At 38.0% G+C, this 13,518-nt stretch overlaps 1 protein-coding gene across 1 annotated transcript in view; it reads right to left on the minus strand.

Annotated features, from left to right (window-relative positions):
* REV3L (REV3 like, DNA directed polymerase zeta catalytic subunit) overlaps positions 1 to 13,518 on the minus strand; it is a 58,890-nt gene that overhangs the window by 8,856 nt on the left and 36,516 nt on the right. Inside the window, exons 18-26 of the mRNA XM_035109081.2 lie at positions 11,919 to 12,030; positions 8,249 to 8,364; positions 6,625 to 6,743; positions 5,381 to 5,499; positions 4,014 to 4,155; positions 3,194 to 3,438; positions 2,397 to 2,505; positions 1,471 to 1,677; positions 496 to 605 (exon numbers count right to left, since the gene is read on the minus strand). Of these exons, the coding sequence (XP_034964972.2) occupies positions 496 to 605; positions 1,471 to 1,677; positions 2,397 to 2,505; positions 3,194 to 3,438; positions 4,014 to 4,155; positions 5,381 to 5,499; positions 6,625 to 6,743; positions 8,249 to 8,364; positions 11,919 to 12,030 (1,279 nt within the window). The remainder of the gene's footprint in view (positions 1 to 495; positions 606 to 1,470; positions 1,678 to 2,396; positions 2,506 to 3,193; positions 3,439 to 4,013; positions 4,156 to 5,380; positions 5,500 to 6,624; positions 6,744 to 8,248; positions 8,365 to 11,918; positions 12,031 to 13,518) is intronic.

Raw genomic sequence — 13,518 nt, forward strand, 5'->3', positions numbered from 1 at the left:
GCCTGGTGCCTTCATTACATATCTTTAGGCACCAGGCAAAAACATTACTCTTCTCCAAGGTCGTCAGCTAATTAAATAATTATGGCCTTTTAAACTATGTTTGGGATATTGTTTTCGTTTGTTATTATGTTATATATTTTTGTGTTTTCATATTGTAAACCGCTCTGTGGTCCTTTGCTGAAGGTCAGTATAAAAATGTAATTAAAAAAATGTGTGTATGAAATAAACTTACAATTGCTGTTGTTCAGGCTTTCTTTCCTCAAAGACTTCTGCTGCAGGAAAAACACATTTTCCTTGCATTCAAAATATATTATTTTGTTGCTGAGAAAACAAATGTTTCTTCCAGCTAGCATAACTATTGTGCATATTAAACTCCTACTCTGGTTTAAAGGTTGCATATTACAAATGTTCTAATTTCTGGTAAGGGAAGGAAAGGCAGTCAATGACATATTACTGGTTGGAAAGTCTCCCAAACAAAAGAATAGTTTTTATTACCTATCTGTGTCTCCATATACAACCCGTGCTCCCCATTTTTTTGTTTCGTTCACCAGTTTTATTGCTCGTTCCAAGGTTTCTCGGGCTTTGTGCACAATGCTATCACCAATCTGCAAATATAAAGACAAACCTTGATACAATCTTTCTTGTGGACAGATCATGCATATATCATTGTTTTAGGTTCCCTGGTCACAATTCAGAAATTTCTGTAACTCATTCTATAAACCCTGTAGAAAGTTTGATCTTTTTGATTAACAGCAGCCCTCTTCTCCATAAGACAAAAATTTCAAAAGCAATTTGTGCTGAAGTTTGCAGAAGGCGTGTGCGTGATAACTTTTTAAAAACAAGTCAAACTCTCTTGACTGTGTCCAAATAGCTCTGTGGATTGATCAAGAGCAGGCACCCCCAAACTTCGGCCCTCCAGATGTTTTGGACTACAATTCCCATTAACTGTGACCACTGGTCCTCTTAGCTAGGGATCATGGGAGTTGTAGGCCAAAGCATCTGGAGGGCCGCAGTTTGGGGATGCCTGATCAAGAGGAAATAGCAACTGCAAGTTATTAGTAAGCATGGATATAAGATATTTCAAGGGCTTAGGCCCAGGAGCTGCATGGGACCAATGTTCCCTTGTCCAATTTCTACCAATATTGCCTGCTCCTGCATGCTCCCAGCCTGCCTTTTTACATTGTGCAGGACAGTCTCCTCAGTCTTTCAGAGTAGTTTTCAAGTGGGCACAAGAGAGGAGGAGCCTTGTGGCATGAGTGGTCTTCCACTTGTGTAAGTCTGGATCCAACCTAAGGTGTTTATAAATCTTTAATTGCATGTCCTCAGGACCCTCTGAAGTCATTGTTCCTATTTTACAATCAGAACTGAGGTTAAGAATCAGCTTTTGCCTTAATATAGGTATTATTATAATGAAGAAGACTTTGTTTTCTTGTCCCTGAAATATCTTTGCACTTTACTTTCATCACTTACCTCTACACATGGCATCCTTCCAGAAAAATTAGCAGAAGTATAACCAAATGTGACATTTGCTATGAGCTTAAGGCCAAGCTGACGTGCTTCCAGCATCCGAGTGATGGCTTTGTCATTTTTATAAGCTTTCATTGATTGCTTCACCATGATTCTAGTCTTCAGAATTTCTTCTAACATTTTTGGCAATATACCCTTTCTTACTGAAGGCTGCACAAAAACAACACCATTAAGAATTAACATTTAATATTAATATATATATGTTTAGCAGCAACATTAATTCTGTTTATTGTAGGGTGGTTTACAGTAGACCACTGTTGGGTCAAATGTTTGTAATGCTGCTTATCAGATTTTTACACTACTGGTAACCAGGTAATTTTTCCCTCTGGGTGTTAAGATGGAGTATGAGTGTTCGCCCCCCATCCCAGTGGGCCAGAGCTTTGTCTGCCCCAACTTTCATGCAACAATTTTGACAGCTGAGTCAGAGCCACCGACTTGTCAAAGTTGATCTGTGGGATGGTGTTCATAGCAGGGAATGTGTGCTGACAAAGCAAGCACCAAATAGTATCAGACTCTCTGCTCATCAGCAGATGAATAGTAGGTTAAATCCTGCTGCTTAACCTGCAGGTGCCTGTTCCCTGAAACAGCCAAACTGAGCAGGATTTAAACTATCAGCTAACAAGTATGGGTTAAACCCTGCTTTGGATGTGCACGCAGAACTGGGTGGGGAGGGGGAGCATACCTAAAGCAGAATTGAACCTTGCCATCTCACCCATCGCCTGATATCATTGGAGTGATGTCAGCTGATTGATGCTTAACATATTTACATTTCATGCTTCAGTGTCTTTTTTCTTTACTTCCAGAAAGCAAGATAGAAGTAGAAACAACAAGTTAAACATAAAATGTAAATAACAAGAATAAAGCATTACCTTAACAAAAGCAATTCCACTGGGTGACACTGTGATGTCATGACGAAGCTGATATAGCAAATCAGGAGATACTCTCAGAGAAGTACAGCCAAACTTAAATTCATCGTATCTGGAAGATAAGACAAAGTGTACTGAACCCTCAAGTAACATCACAGACTAACTGCTATTCATAGACAAGATTTATCCCATGCTACACACTATTTAGTGCTATGGCAGCATAAATACAGTACCTATTTTAATTTTACATCAGATTTCTATCTCTTAGTCTCTCTCATGCTCTAGCCTTCTCTTTGTAATCCAGCAAGCTCTCCTTATGTTCTTATCAGCAAATAACTTACAATTTAAGGATCAATATTAACAAAATATTTCCTTAGAGATAATCATATTGGAGTGTGCCCACCTTCCAACATCCACCGCACTGAGTCCTTGTATCATCTCCAATACATATATTTGAAACACACCTTTTCCTCCCATATTTCATCTATTTATTCCTTGGTATGCATGTGTGGGAGACCGAATCCACCCACCCACATGCAGCCAGAGTTACACACTTGTTTTGATGCAATGTATTTTTAATCTTTGTTGGAAGCCGCCCAGAGTGGCTGGGGAAACCCAGCCAGATAGGCGGGGTACAAATATTATTATTATTAAATCCTGGACTTTTTTAAAAAAAACAAGAAAACCAACTTCTTGGCTGCATGGTTTGAGAAGTGGGCTAAATATATTCCATTTGATCTTTCAAGTACTTATTAAGTAGCAGAGAAAATGCATCTTGGTTTTAAATATTTAATACTTACTTTCCCAAGTTCTCAATATGTCCCAAGCACGTGGAATAACAGTAGTTGTATGCTATCACAATAGATGGATATAAAGACTGAAAATCTAGTACAAGGACAGCATTACTGTAGAAACGGGATTCTGGCTCCATTATTAAAGGAATACACTGAGGGGCTCTCATTTGAGCTCGTTGCTGGACACTCGGTGTAACAGCAATGTAATTCATTGGTTTGGCAATACGTAACATCATTGACTCCACACGGTACTACAAAAGAAAAACATTAATTACTGATATTTTTTAATGTTCATATACTCTTAAAATATATGCCTGTGGTGTGGGGACTAATGGACAATATAAGTGGACTTTGTGAGCCTTTATGGTGGCTAAGAGACATTACAAGTCTGGAAGGTCGAAACACCCACTGTCTACTACTTCACAGAAGATTTCACTTCTTTTCTATATTCAAATGTATGCCTTGTTAACTGCCAGTCTTGTTTAGATACCCATTGGAGCACAGAAACTGCTTATATTGACCTATATGTTTAAATTAGAATTGATGGAGTATTCTTACTCTTAATGTCTGCTGGCAATGTTTTCATCTTCTTTCCTCTTTCTTGTATTTGCAAATAAAAATTCTATTTTTTTTAAAAAAAATACTGATCTAGTATGGCTATACATCTAATATTATTTTCCTAATAAGCAGCAAGGCTAGTAGTGGCAATTGGATTTTCATGTCTTTTAGAAATGACCACTTGTTTGTGAAAACTTTCAAGGTTCAAAACATGAGAGAAAAATTATGAGGTCCCAACAACTTCTCAAAAATATTAAGGACAGTTTACCTGCGATCCTCTTGTTAATACATGCAAGAACTGAATTCCAAAAAGCCTTGCCATTTCACTTGTTCTGCCAATTAAGTCCACTTGTTCTAACAGCTGGAGGTTTCCACGGACACGGCTTGTGTAATAATCAATCATTTTCCAGCTTTAAAATCAAATAAACATACAAAAATCTTAAAAGTCTTAAAGGATGCTCTAGAAAAAAAACTTTCAGGGCAGTAATCAACAGTTTGCCGCTCTAATAAATTGATGTGCAGCCCTATTCGTTCTCTTGGAGGCTTTTAACATAAGGTAAAGGACCCCGGAAAAGTCCAGTAATCAACCATGGCATCCTTCTGGACCACCTGAATGGGTTGTTCCTTGGTTTATTTTTTGTTCTTTCTGTTGCACCATATCTAGAATGTGGTGTTGGGGGACTACTGTTTCACACCACGGCTTTGTCCTCTATGTTACTTAATATATAAATGAAACTGCTGGGAAGGGATATTCAGAGCTTTGAAATAAGGTGCCATAGATTTTATACCTTAAAATTAAAAGTGGAGTGACTTACTATGCCACTCATTATTAATTTGATTCATTATGAAAATGTACTGAAATGTATTGAAGCTAAGAAAAAACAATCTACTGTAATTGAGAAGAAAGTAGTCATGCTACTTTAGAAGTGACTTAAAGTAGCATGACTACTTTCTTCTCAATTACAGTAGATTGTTTTTTCTTAGCTTCAATAATTTCTTCTCACTGGTGCATGAATTCAGCTATCCTAGCTATTGAGGGATAGCAATTTGTTATTTATTGCTTGAATAAACTAGAAGAAAAACTGCACCATGAAGTTCTGTTACACTTGAGATATGGCAAAGTCTAGTTAACATTCTACCTTTACAGCACAGTTGCCAATCCTGTGATCAGCAACCATGTTACATAACTACTTATGTCTGATATTCAGCAATATATATCACTTGATCCACCTCCAGTGGTACCTGGTAATGCAGGAGTGGTATGCAAACTTGACGAAGTCAAGGTAGCCAATGTGATGGCCTCCAGAGGGCTACAACTACAGGGCTACAACTGCTGTCATCTACGGTATGACCACAGGCTATGATGGTTGGGGTTGATGGGAATTGTAGTCCTAAATCATCTGGAAGGCACCACATTGGTCACTGCTGCCTTAACTGATCAAATGATATGGGTAGAAAGTTGAATTGTGCACTACGGATTGGCAGCACATTTGTTACTCTTCTGTCAGGAGCCAACTTTCTTTAAAAATTTCCTTGTTAATTAAGTTTTCATTTGGTTTGAAAACTTTATATGCAATAGATCAGACTTTGATTCAGGAAGCATACTTTAAAATACTTATAAGAATTGCTACTTACCGATAGATGTCTGCCTTGTTGTCAAACCAATCAGACAGAACGCGAGAGGTAAACAGTGGAAAGCGCTGATGAAGTATATGAAAGCCCACATTTTCAAAAGTATAGTTAGTTAGAGCCACCTAAAATAAGAGAAGATTTGTATGATCATATGCCTATATAATTTGTCCTGGTAAGGTGGAGTGGAAGAGTAAGAATTACAGGGTATGTTTAAAAATGCTCACAACTTTTACTGGTTATAGCTTACACAGAGTTGGCATGGCATAGCACAGAACAAGGGGTCAGGTTCAAGACATCCACTCAGCTTGAATACTTGGAAACCATCAATGGACAGAAGGCAAGCTCAGGTCCACCTCTGAGCAGACTGGAACTATGAGCTACCACTGCAACCACCCTGGGTGTGTGTAGGCTTGCTAGCCCGTGAGTTGGGTTTGGCCCTGAAGTGACCCCAAGATCCATTATAAGGGTCCTGCAATGGGGAGGCAGTCCCTGCTATGTGTTTCAAGGTCTGCCACACAGTTGTGATGAAACTACAGGACAATTTAATCGAATCACCACTGAAGAACATTGCTGTGGGGAAGGCAACACCTTTGTAATTGCTAAGCCAGTTGTGACTATGAGTAAAATTAACCAGCAGCTTAATCAATTGTAGGGTGAAGTGTGCTATAAGACAAGAAGTATGAAAGTTGACAGCACTGCTGAGGCCCACGCCAGGCCAACTTTTCACAACCCAGGAATGGACCAGAAGAGAATGGAGGGTTCCCCCTCTGGTTCACACCATGATCTGCCCCCAGGAAGTCAATAGGTGCAACCAGTGCTGGTGGGGTTCAGCCTGCAGCGGGGGGTGGGGGGCACAGATCATCACCTGAACATGCAACAAGGAAGTTCAAACACCCACAAAGTAGACAATTAGAGGGACTAAGGAGGGAAACAACTGGTTTTTCACCAAGAATTATAAATGTCTTATGCTTTTTCATTACATAATCCAGAAGAAGTCACATTAGTTTGCAGCAAAAACAGAGACCTATGCCAAGTTAATTGTGGCATAAACCACCAAAGACCAGAGCTCATTTTATCAGATGCTCCATTCTGTATCTGATCCATGGATTTCATATTTCCTGTACTGATACAAGCATATGGGAAGAAGGAGATACAAATTTGCAAATTCCAAGACAAGAACATGGATTATTATTGAAAATATGGCATTTATTTCAAAGTAAGTTATTTATGTTTTTGCCAAAGTTTACCTCATTTCTCATAATTCTCCAGATATTCAGCATAACCCTTCCAACAATGTTTATTTCACTCATTGTATCAGACCCATATTCATCTTGATCTGAAGTAAATCTGTTTTCTTTTTTATCATCTAAATCATTAAAAGAGAGTAGTTCAGCAACTCAAATCAACTTTAGTACAAATACAATGAAATATTTATCAGAAGGAAGAGTAGTGAGGGGGAACCTCCACATGGGCCTACTTAGGCCCATCAGGATTCCCCATTTGGCCTGTGAAGCCGCCTTCTACAAGACACAGCCACCTGCCCTACACCTTATATATGATGTCGGGGGGGGGGGAATAAAGTTGCAGCTCCCTGCTGAAAGGGGGGTTTGAAGGTACTGAAGATCAGCTGTTCCCACAAAGTCCTGTGCCTTTGCAAGCCCTGATTATCATGCTGATGCTTGCAAAGACATAGGGCTTTGTGACTACCAACAACCAGCTAACCATTGGAGCCTGCAAAGTGGGCCTTTACCCATTCTTTCTTAATTCAAATTGTGTGATCAAAGGAAAATTGATTGCCTGATGTCACTGGGACATCAGGTGATTGATAGGTGGGCAGGCAAAGTACGACTCCAACCCAATTGGTCGGATTCAGTTCCACACCCTAGGTTTAAAGTAGTGTGTGAAGAAGACCACAGTTCTATATGCTTTCCGTTATGCAAATTGGTTTATATTTAGTCACTCTTCTTCAGGTTCTTATCCTGTGGACTCTACACAGGATATGGGTCTCCCACTTTCATTGTAATGACTCTCGTACTCAAATGCTTCTCCCTTGGCTAGCTGCTTTATCTATTTCTGCTCCCATCTCTTGAAACAAAAGATAAACAACCACTACTCTAATACAGAAAACTGAAAGAAGGATCCTTGCTAGCTGACTGAACAGAATGCATGTAGTCAAGCTTGCTAGAGACAGACAGTGAAAAACACTAAAATGGGACAGCAGTACCGTATTTTTCCATATATAAGACGCCCCCCATGTATAATACAACACCTATTTTTTTGAACCCAAAATAAAGAAAATGAAACCCTAAAATAGAAGTGAAAATCTGAATGATTGGTGGCGGCATGTTGTTGATATTCTTGGGGGCGATGGCCCTCCAAATTTCTAGCATGAGCTGCATGCAGTGCACTGTGGTGCAGAACCAAAGGCAGTGACTGGGGCACCACATGCTCCCCCTCGGTGGCAGCTGCTGCTGCGGGGAAGCAGGCTCCCAAACAGGATGCCAAGGAAGAGCCGGGGGAAGGCAGTGGGTGCTCTGCGCCGGGCCATGCCGTTGAGCAAACTGAGCTGAGGAAGGTTCTGAGCGGGGGGGAGAAAGGGGGACGGCAGCAGGAAGGACTGCCTCAGCCCACCCAAGCCAAAATCCCGGACATATGCTTAAATATTTTAAAAATTCCCCCAGATGCCCATGTTCTGTGTACAAGATGACTGCCAATTTTTTACTAATTTTTTATAATAGCAAAAAACCTTATCTTATACACAAAAAATAGGGTACTAATGGCTTTATACCTGGAATAATAGTAGAATAAAATCACGGCTTCTCACAATTATTAATAACTTTAGAATTAGGAACCTTAGAATCATAAACACACCTGGAACACGTGAGACCATTTGGCATAAATCAACACCTAGAGCAGCAGCTCTCTGCAAGAGGTACCCCCAGGAATGCATCTGAACTTCATAGCCCAGCAAAATATCTGGATCATATCTAAAAAGAGAACATACATTTTCTTCAGAGAACCATGTGCTCTTTTTTGTTTCAGCAAACCTACTCAGACATGTAATTTTAGCATTTCACTTTAGCTAAAAGTATGCTTTTAAACATTACTCATTTTTTCTAAAATAAAAAAATTCCTTCAGTAGCACCTTAAAGACCAACTAAGTTTTTATTTTGGTATGAGCTTTCGTGTGCATGCACACTTCTTCTTCTTGGTATCTGAAGAAGTGTGCATGCACACGAAAGCTCATACCAAAATAAAAACTTAGTTGGTCTTTAAGGTGCTACTGAAGGAATTTTTTTATTTTACTTCGACCCAGACCAACACGGCTACCTACCTGTAACCATCATTTTTTCTATTTTACCATGTTATGTGGTTTGTTTTTAATGTTTGCTTTTACAGGTATTTTTAATGGATGTTTTATATTTTGTTGTAAACTGCTTAGAGGTCATTGTTGTTCCTAGTATGCAGTATATAAACTCTGTTGAATAAACAAAATAGTAAGCTCAAAAAATTTATACTGAATTTAATGCCAGCAGCCTAAGATAAACATGAAGTCTTGCTTGAGTTAAGAAGGAAGCACATCCATGAGTGAGAAAACACAATCTACATAAAAAAGGTACTGAGTATGCAAAAGTCTGCCAAGTGGATGGGGCTAGGGAGAAGAACTGAATACATTTAATCACAAATAGCAAAAATTCCATATTTATCCCCATGTGAAAACTTGTACCAAGTGTAAGCATGAAGTGCCATGTATCCATAGTTTTGTATATCATTCCCTTGGTGCTTTCTCTGGATTAGGTCTAATATGTAGACCTAACAACATAGCAGTGAGGTGGCTAACAACATTTGGAGTGCCATAGGTTAGCCACCTCTGTTCTACAGGTTATATTCCTTTTCATCTCAGAAGAGAGCATACTTTTCTAAATTGCACAGTTTAGACAAAAAGGAACTGTAGGACATTCAAACACATAAAAATTATTTGGTAAGGCTTATCCATTAGTAATATTAGGGAATATTGGATTTCTCAAAACATTTTTTCAGGTCATTTGTACTATTGAAAAATAGAAGTTTCTTCTAGGAAATAATTTGGTTCTTTTTGTAAAAGTTCTCATTTCTGAATTAACTCAACAGGCTTTTAAGAAATCGTAACAGAGACACCGTTATCTTCAGTTTTACTTTAATGTAGCCAGAAAAATCTACAGCAGCAGCTTCCATAGCTAAAAGGATGTCACCTACAAATATCACCATTTTATTAGCGATACTACCAACTTGAACTTGTGAACATAATTTGCTTCTAACCTGAACTTGCTGAAAAGATCTTCAAAATGAAACTGTGGAGCGACCATAGTTCAGTGGTAAAGCATCTGCTCTGTGTGCAGAAGTTCCCAAGTTCAATTGCCAGCATCTTCAGGTAGCAGGTAACCAGAAAGACCCCTGCCTGACATGCTAGTGAGCCAGTGCCTGTCAGAGCACTTAATATCTTGGGTAGATGGACCAATAGCCTGACCTGCTATAAAACACTTTCCCAAATCCTATGTCACTGAAACCTTGTCAAATCTTGGCCAGGTTAAGTCAAGGATTCTGATGGAGGTTTGTATGGAATCCAAACTACAAATGATATTTGCTGTATTGTTTTGGACCATTCCTAGGTTCAAACAACTGCTGGTCTTATTTGTATGACCAAGTAGTTGGATTGAATTCAGCATCAGAATCAATAGCTCCTAAAGAAAAAAATCCACAATTTAACGTCATAGAAATTATAAAAAAAAAATTCATTTGGATTTTCTCCATTCAGCAGTCTTTTCAATAAATCAAGTGATGCATAATAATTAGCAACAAAAGGATTTTGGGGTCCAATATAATTATTATTAATGATGAAGGGTAGTATATAAATTTAACAAATAAATATAAGAGTAATTGGGGGGGGGGAAGAGGTTAAATTAAATTCTTATTAGCTCTCATAGTGAAACTGAAAACATATTTATTCTGAAGTAAGTCATTGATTTTACAGAAAGGTGTTGCAAAGAATGTGCCCCAACAGGAACAGTTTAGGCATTACCGGTAATTGCTGTTATTCCTGAGACCTCTGTGTTTTATATTAAGTCAGTTACATAAACCCCCACAGTATCTTCATCATTAAGAAGGTATGGTATAAACTGATGACTTACAAATCAAGCACTCACTTGTAATTTGTAAATTAATTTGCCCTTTAATCTATCATTTAAAACATACAAATGTGAAATTCTCTTTACCATCAAGTTAAAGCAACAATATTAATAGAGAACTATTTAAAAAGAATGAAAAAGAGCAAATGTCTGTACTGTTCTAAGCTGAAAACTGTCTGAAAAAGTCTAGTGTCAACTTTCCTAGAAGGATTATGAACTGCTATCCTTCTAGGGATAAAAGCAGCCTAATCAAAATATTTGAAGGTACACACTATATTCCACTTGTTGTACAGATGTGTGCAAATAGGCACACAACACTTCACAAGGTGTTTCCCAGGTAACTTTGAATGTTCACCACAAAGATATTAGAAATCGGTGCGCTTTCTTCATTCAATGAAGCCTTCAGCTGTTAAGTCTTCAGAAATACAAATAAACTGTAACATGATATTCTTTGGCATGGTTTCATGTGGCCAAGTGGCATTTTCCCCAAATGGCGGAGAACTTTATAGGAAAAGTAAACGTAGCAGGTTGTTACTTCCAAGTTGTTTCCTAAGCCAGACGGAGCAGCGGATTCCCAAAAAAGAGAAAGAAAAAATTAATTCCCTTACCTGTAATTTTGTCTTCTCTGAACAGGAATCCGCTGCTTCGTCAGGACCCACCCTGTGTTGGTTGCTCTCAGCAACTCTTTAGTACTCTGGTTTCCTGGATTTAGTCAATGCCATTCTCATCAGAAGTTTTCTAGTCAGAGAGAGAGAGAATTGCAAATGTACTCTGCCTAGTACACATTTTCCTTGAGAATGTATTCCAGCCAGATGTTTCAAAATTTTGTTTCCTTGGTAACATTCAGACTTTTGGCAGTTGACCTGAAGAAAGACACACCTGAAGTTCCATAGGCCCATGATCAGAGGTTGCTACAAAAACTGGCCAGGAACTTTTCAAACCAGGGAAAATAAGGACTTTCCCATTGAGAGAAGACTTATGTAAAGAGGCCAGTTTTTATATCTGTTTATGTCTGTACCACTACGAGGTATGAGTTTTGCCATAAAGTTCTTTTTGAAACAAACTTCTTCCTACTTATGACAGTGTATGCTTTAATTTGTATTGCAAAATCACTTAAAAAGTGTATTCTAAGAAAGATTGAAATGCAGTTTGGGAATATTAAAACTCCAGCAAGATTGATGTGAGAGGCCTGTATAAGAGAGACTTGCATAAAGAACCTTATAATATAGATATATCTGTTGTGAGCAGGGAAAACAGACTTCCCCAAGAAATCAAAACCATTTAAACATAGGGAGAGAAGGTAGGATGACTTGGAGTTGAAAATGTTTAAATAAAAGTTTCAGAGGATGAAAAATCAGGGTCTACAGATGCCCTACCTTTTAACAATGTTCACCACTTCCTGGAAAAGTGCTCTCTCATCAGCAGCATACTTGACTTCCAATCCTGAGATTCCAGATCTGGTAAGCAAAGGCGCATGTTCTCTGTTACCTGAAAAGCAAATTGAATACTTATTTCTAGTAAAATACCACCGTGTTGTTGTTGTTTTTATTATATAAAAAAACACACACATTAAAATTAAGCCATGATTTTTCATTGTTCAAGTCCCCTGCCACTACTGCTGATTGTAGACAATGAAATAGTTGATGGAGATTTTGTATTTGAACAAACTGTGGGAAAGCACGCACATGCTTTTGAATTTTATAGAGCTCTGATTTAAGTAACGTATCTTTTGTTCAAATATGACCTTTCATCAGCATAAATGTGGTACAATAAAGTGTGGCACCTCCCAAGCTTACTTCTAAATTTTGGAGGAAAAGATTTAGCTTTTACCATTTACCAGAGTGATAATAAATAAAGGCTCTGTCCACACATTATGGGAAACCATACTCCGTGGTTTACAGGGGAACATTATTTCAGAAAATGGTTTACCAAGATGTGCAAACCAAGCCAGCCTCTTTTGAAATGTGATTCATAAGCAATTTTCTACTTTCCCCCCAATCAATTTATGAGAGCTTGGCCATTAAAACCAACTAACAAAAAGATGTTTTAAATGAATGCAATTTTCAGCAGTCCTCAGTTTCGAATATGCTTGATCCAAAGAATGGAAACCTTTTACATCCACAACAGTATGACTACTTACGTTTAATGAACATTATAAGAGCTGTGCTATATCATCTTAATCATTCTGCAAATAATTTTAAAAAACTTAATATATTATATAGACGTGTACAAGGACAAAATTCTGGTTGCCTCAGGTATGAGATGCATGGGAGGGCATCTTTTTGAAGTGACACTTAGGCTATGATGGAGAACATTAAGAGCAGCAGTTGCCAGTCACTAAGGTGGCATGGTGGGCAAGGGGCTATGCTGGGCTCTGAGGGAGCTGTTCTGCACTCTACTTCCTGTGCATGGGATAAGTAGGACTATATCCAATATTCAAACTGTCAAAAATGCATTAGTTATTAGATTCAAACAATTATCAGAAGAAATCTTATCACTTAACCATTTCAAATAGATCTGAGTTTTAAAAACAGCAAAGCAAGACTGAAAAAGATTAGTCGCCTTAAACCAAAATCTAGACAGGACAATATAGAAGTGATAGATTAACCATAAACTAGGCATTACTTTATTCAGTGATGTATCAAATAAACCAAGAGACTCTTCATTTAAAAATGCCAGCACTCAATACTAATAAATAAAGAACTCTGCAACATTAAATGGGGAAATTCTGTGTTTACAATCTAGTCTTATTCATAAATTCTTTTCCAGAGTCCATCAAGTTAGCCTCCAGGAAGACAGGAAAATTTAGTACAATGATCTATTGCTTTAGAAAGTAAAAAATTGAAGGAAATAAGGTAAGAACAGGAAATTAATATTCTTAACATCTAGAAATAAAAGTGGATGAAAGATAGAAGTTTTGTCATAATGCTAATTTCTTATTTTTCTCAGAACCTTAAAGCTAGGCAGCATGAAGTT

The sequence above is a fragment of the Zootoca vivipara genome, chromosome 3 (genome assembly GCF_963506605.1).
Source record: "Zootoca vivipara chromosome 3, rZooViv1.1, whole genome shotgun sequence".
Lineage (NCBI taxonomy): Eukaryota > Metazoa > Chordata > Lepidosauria > Squamata > Lacertidae > Zootoca > Zootoca vivipara.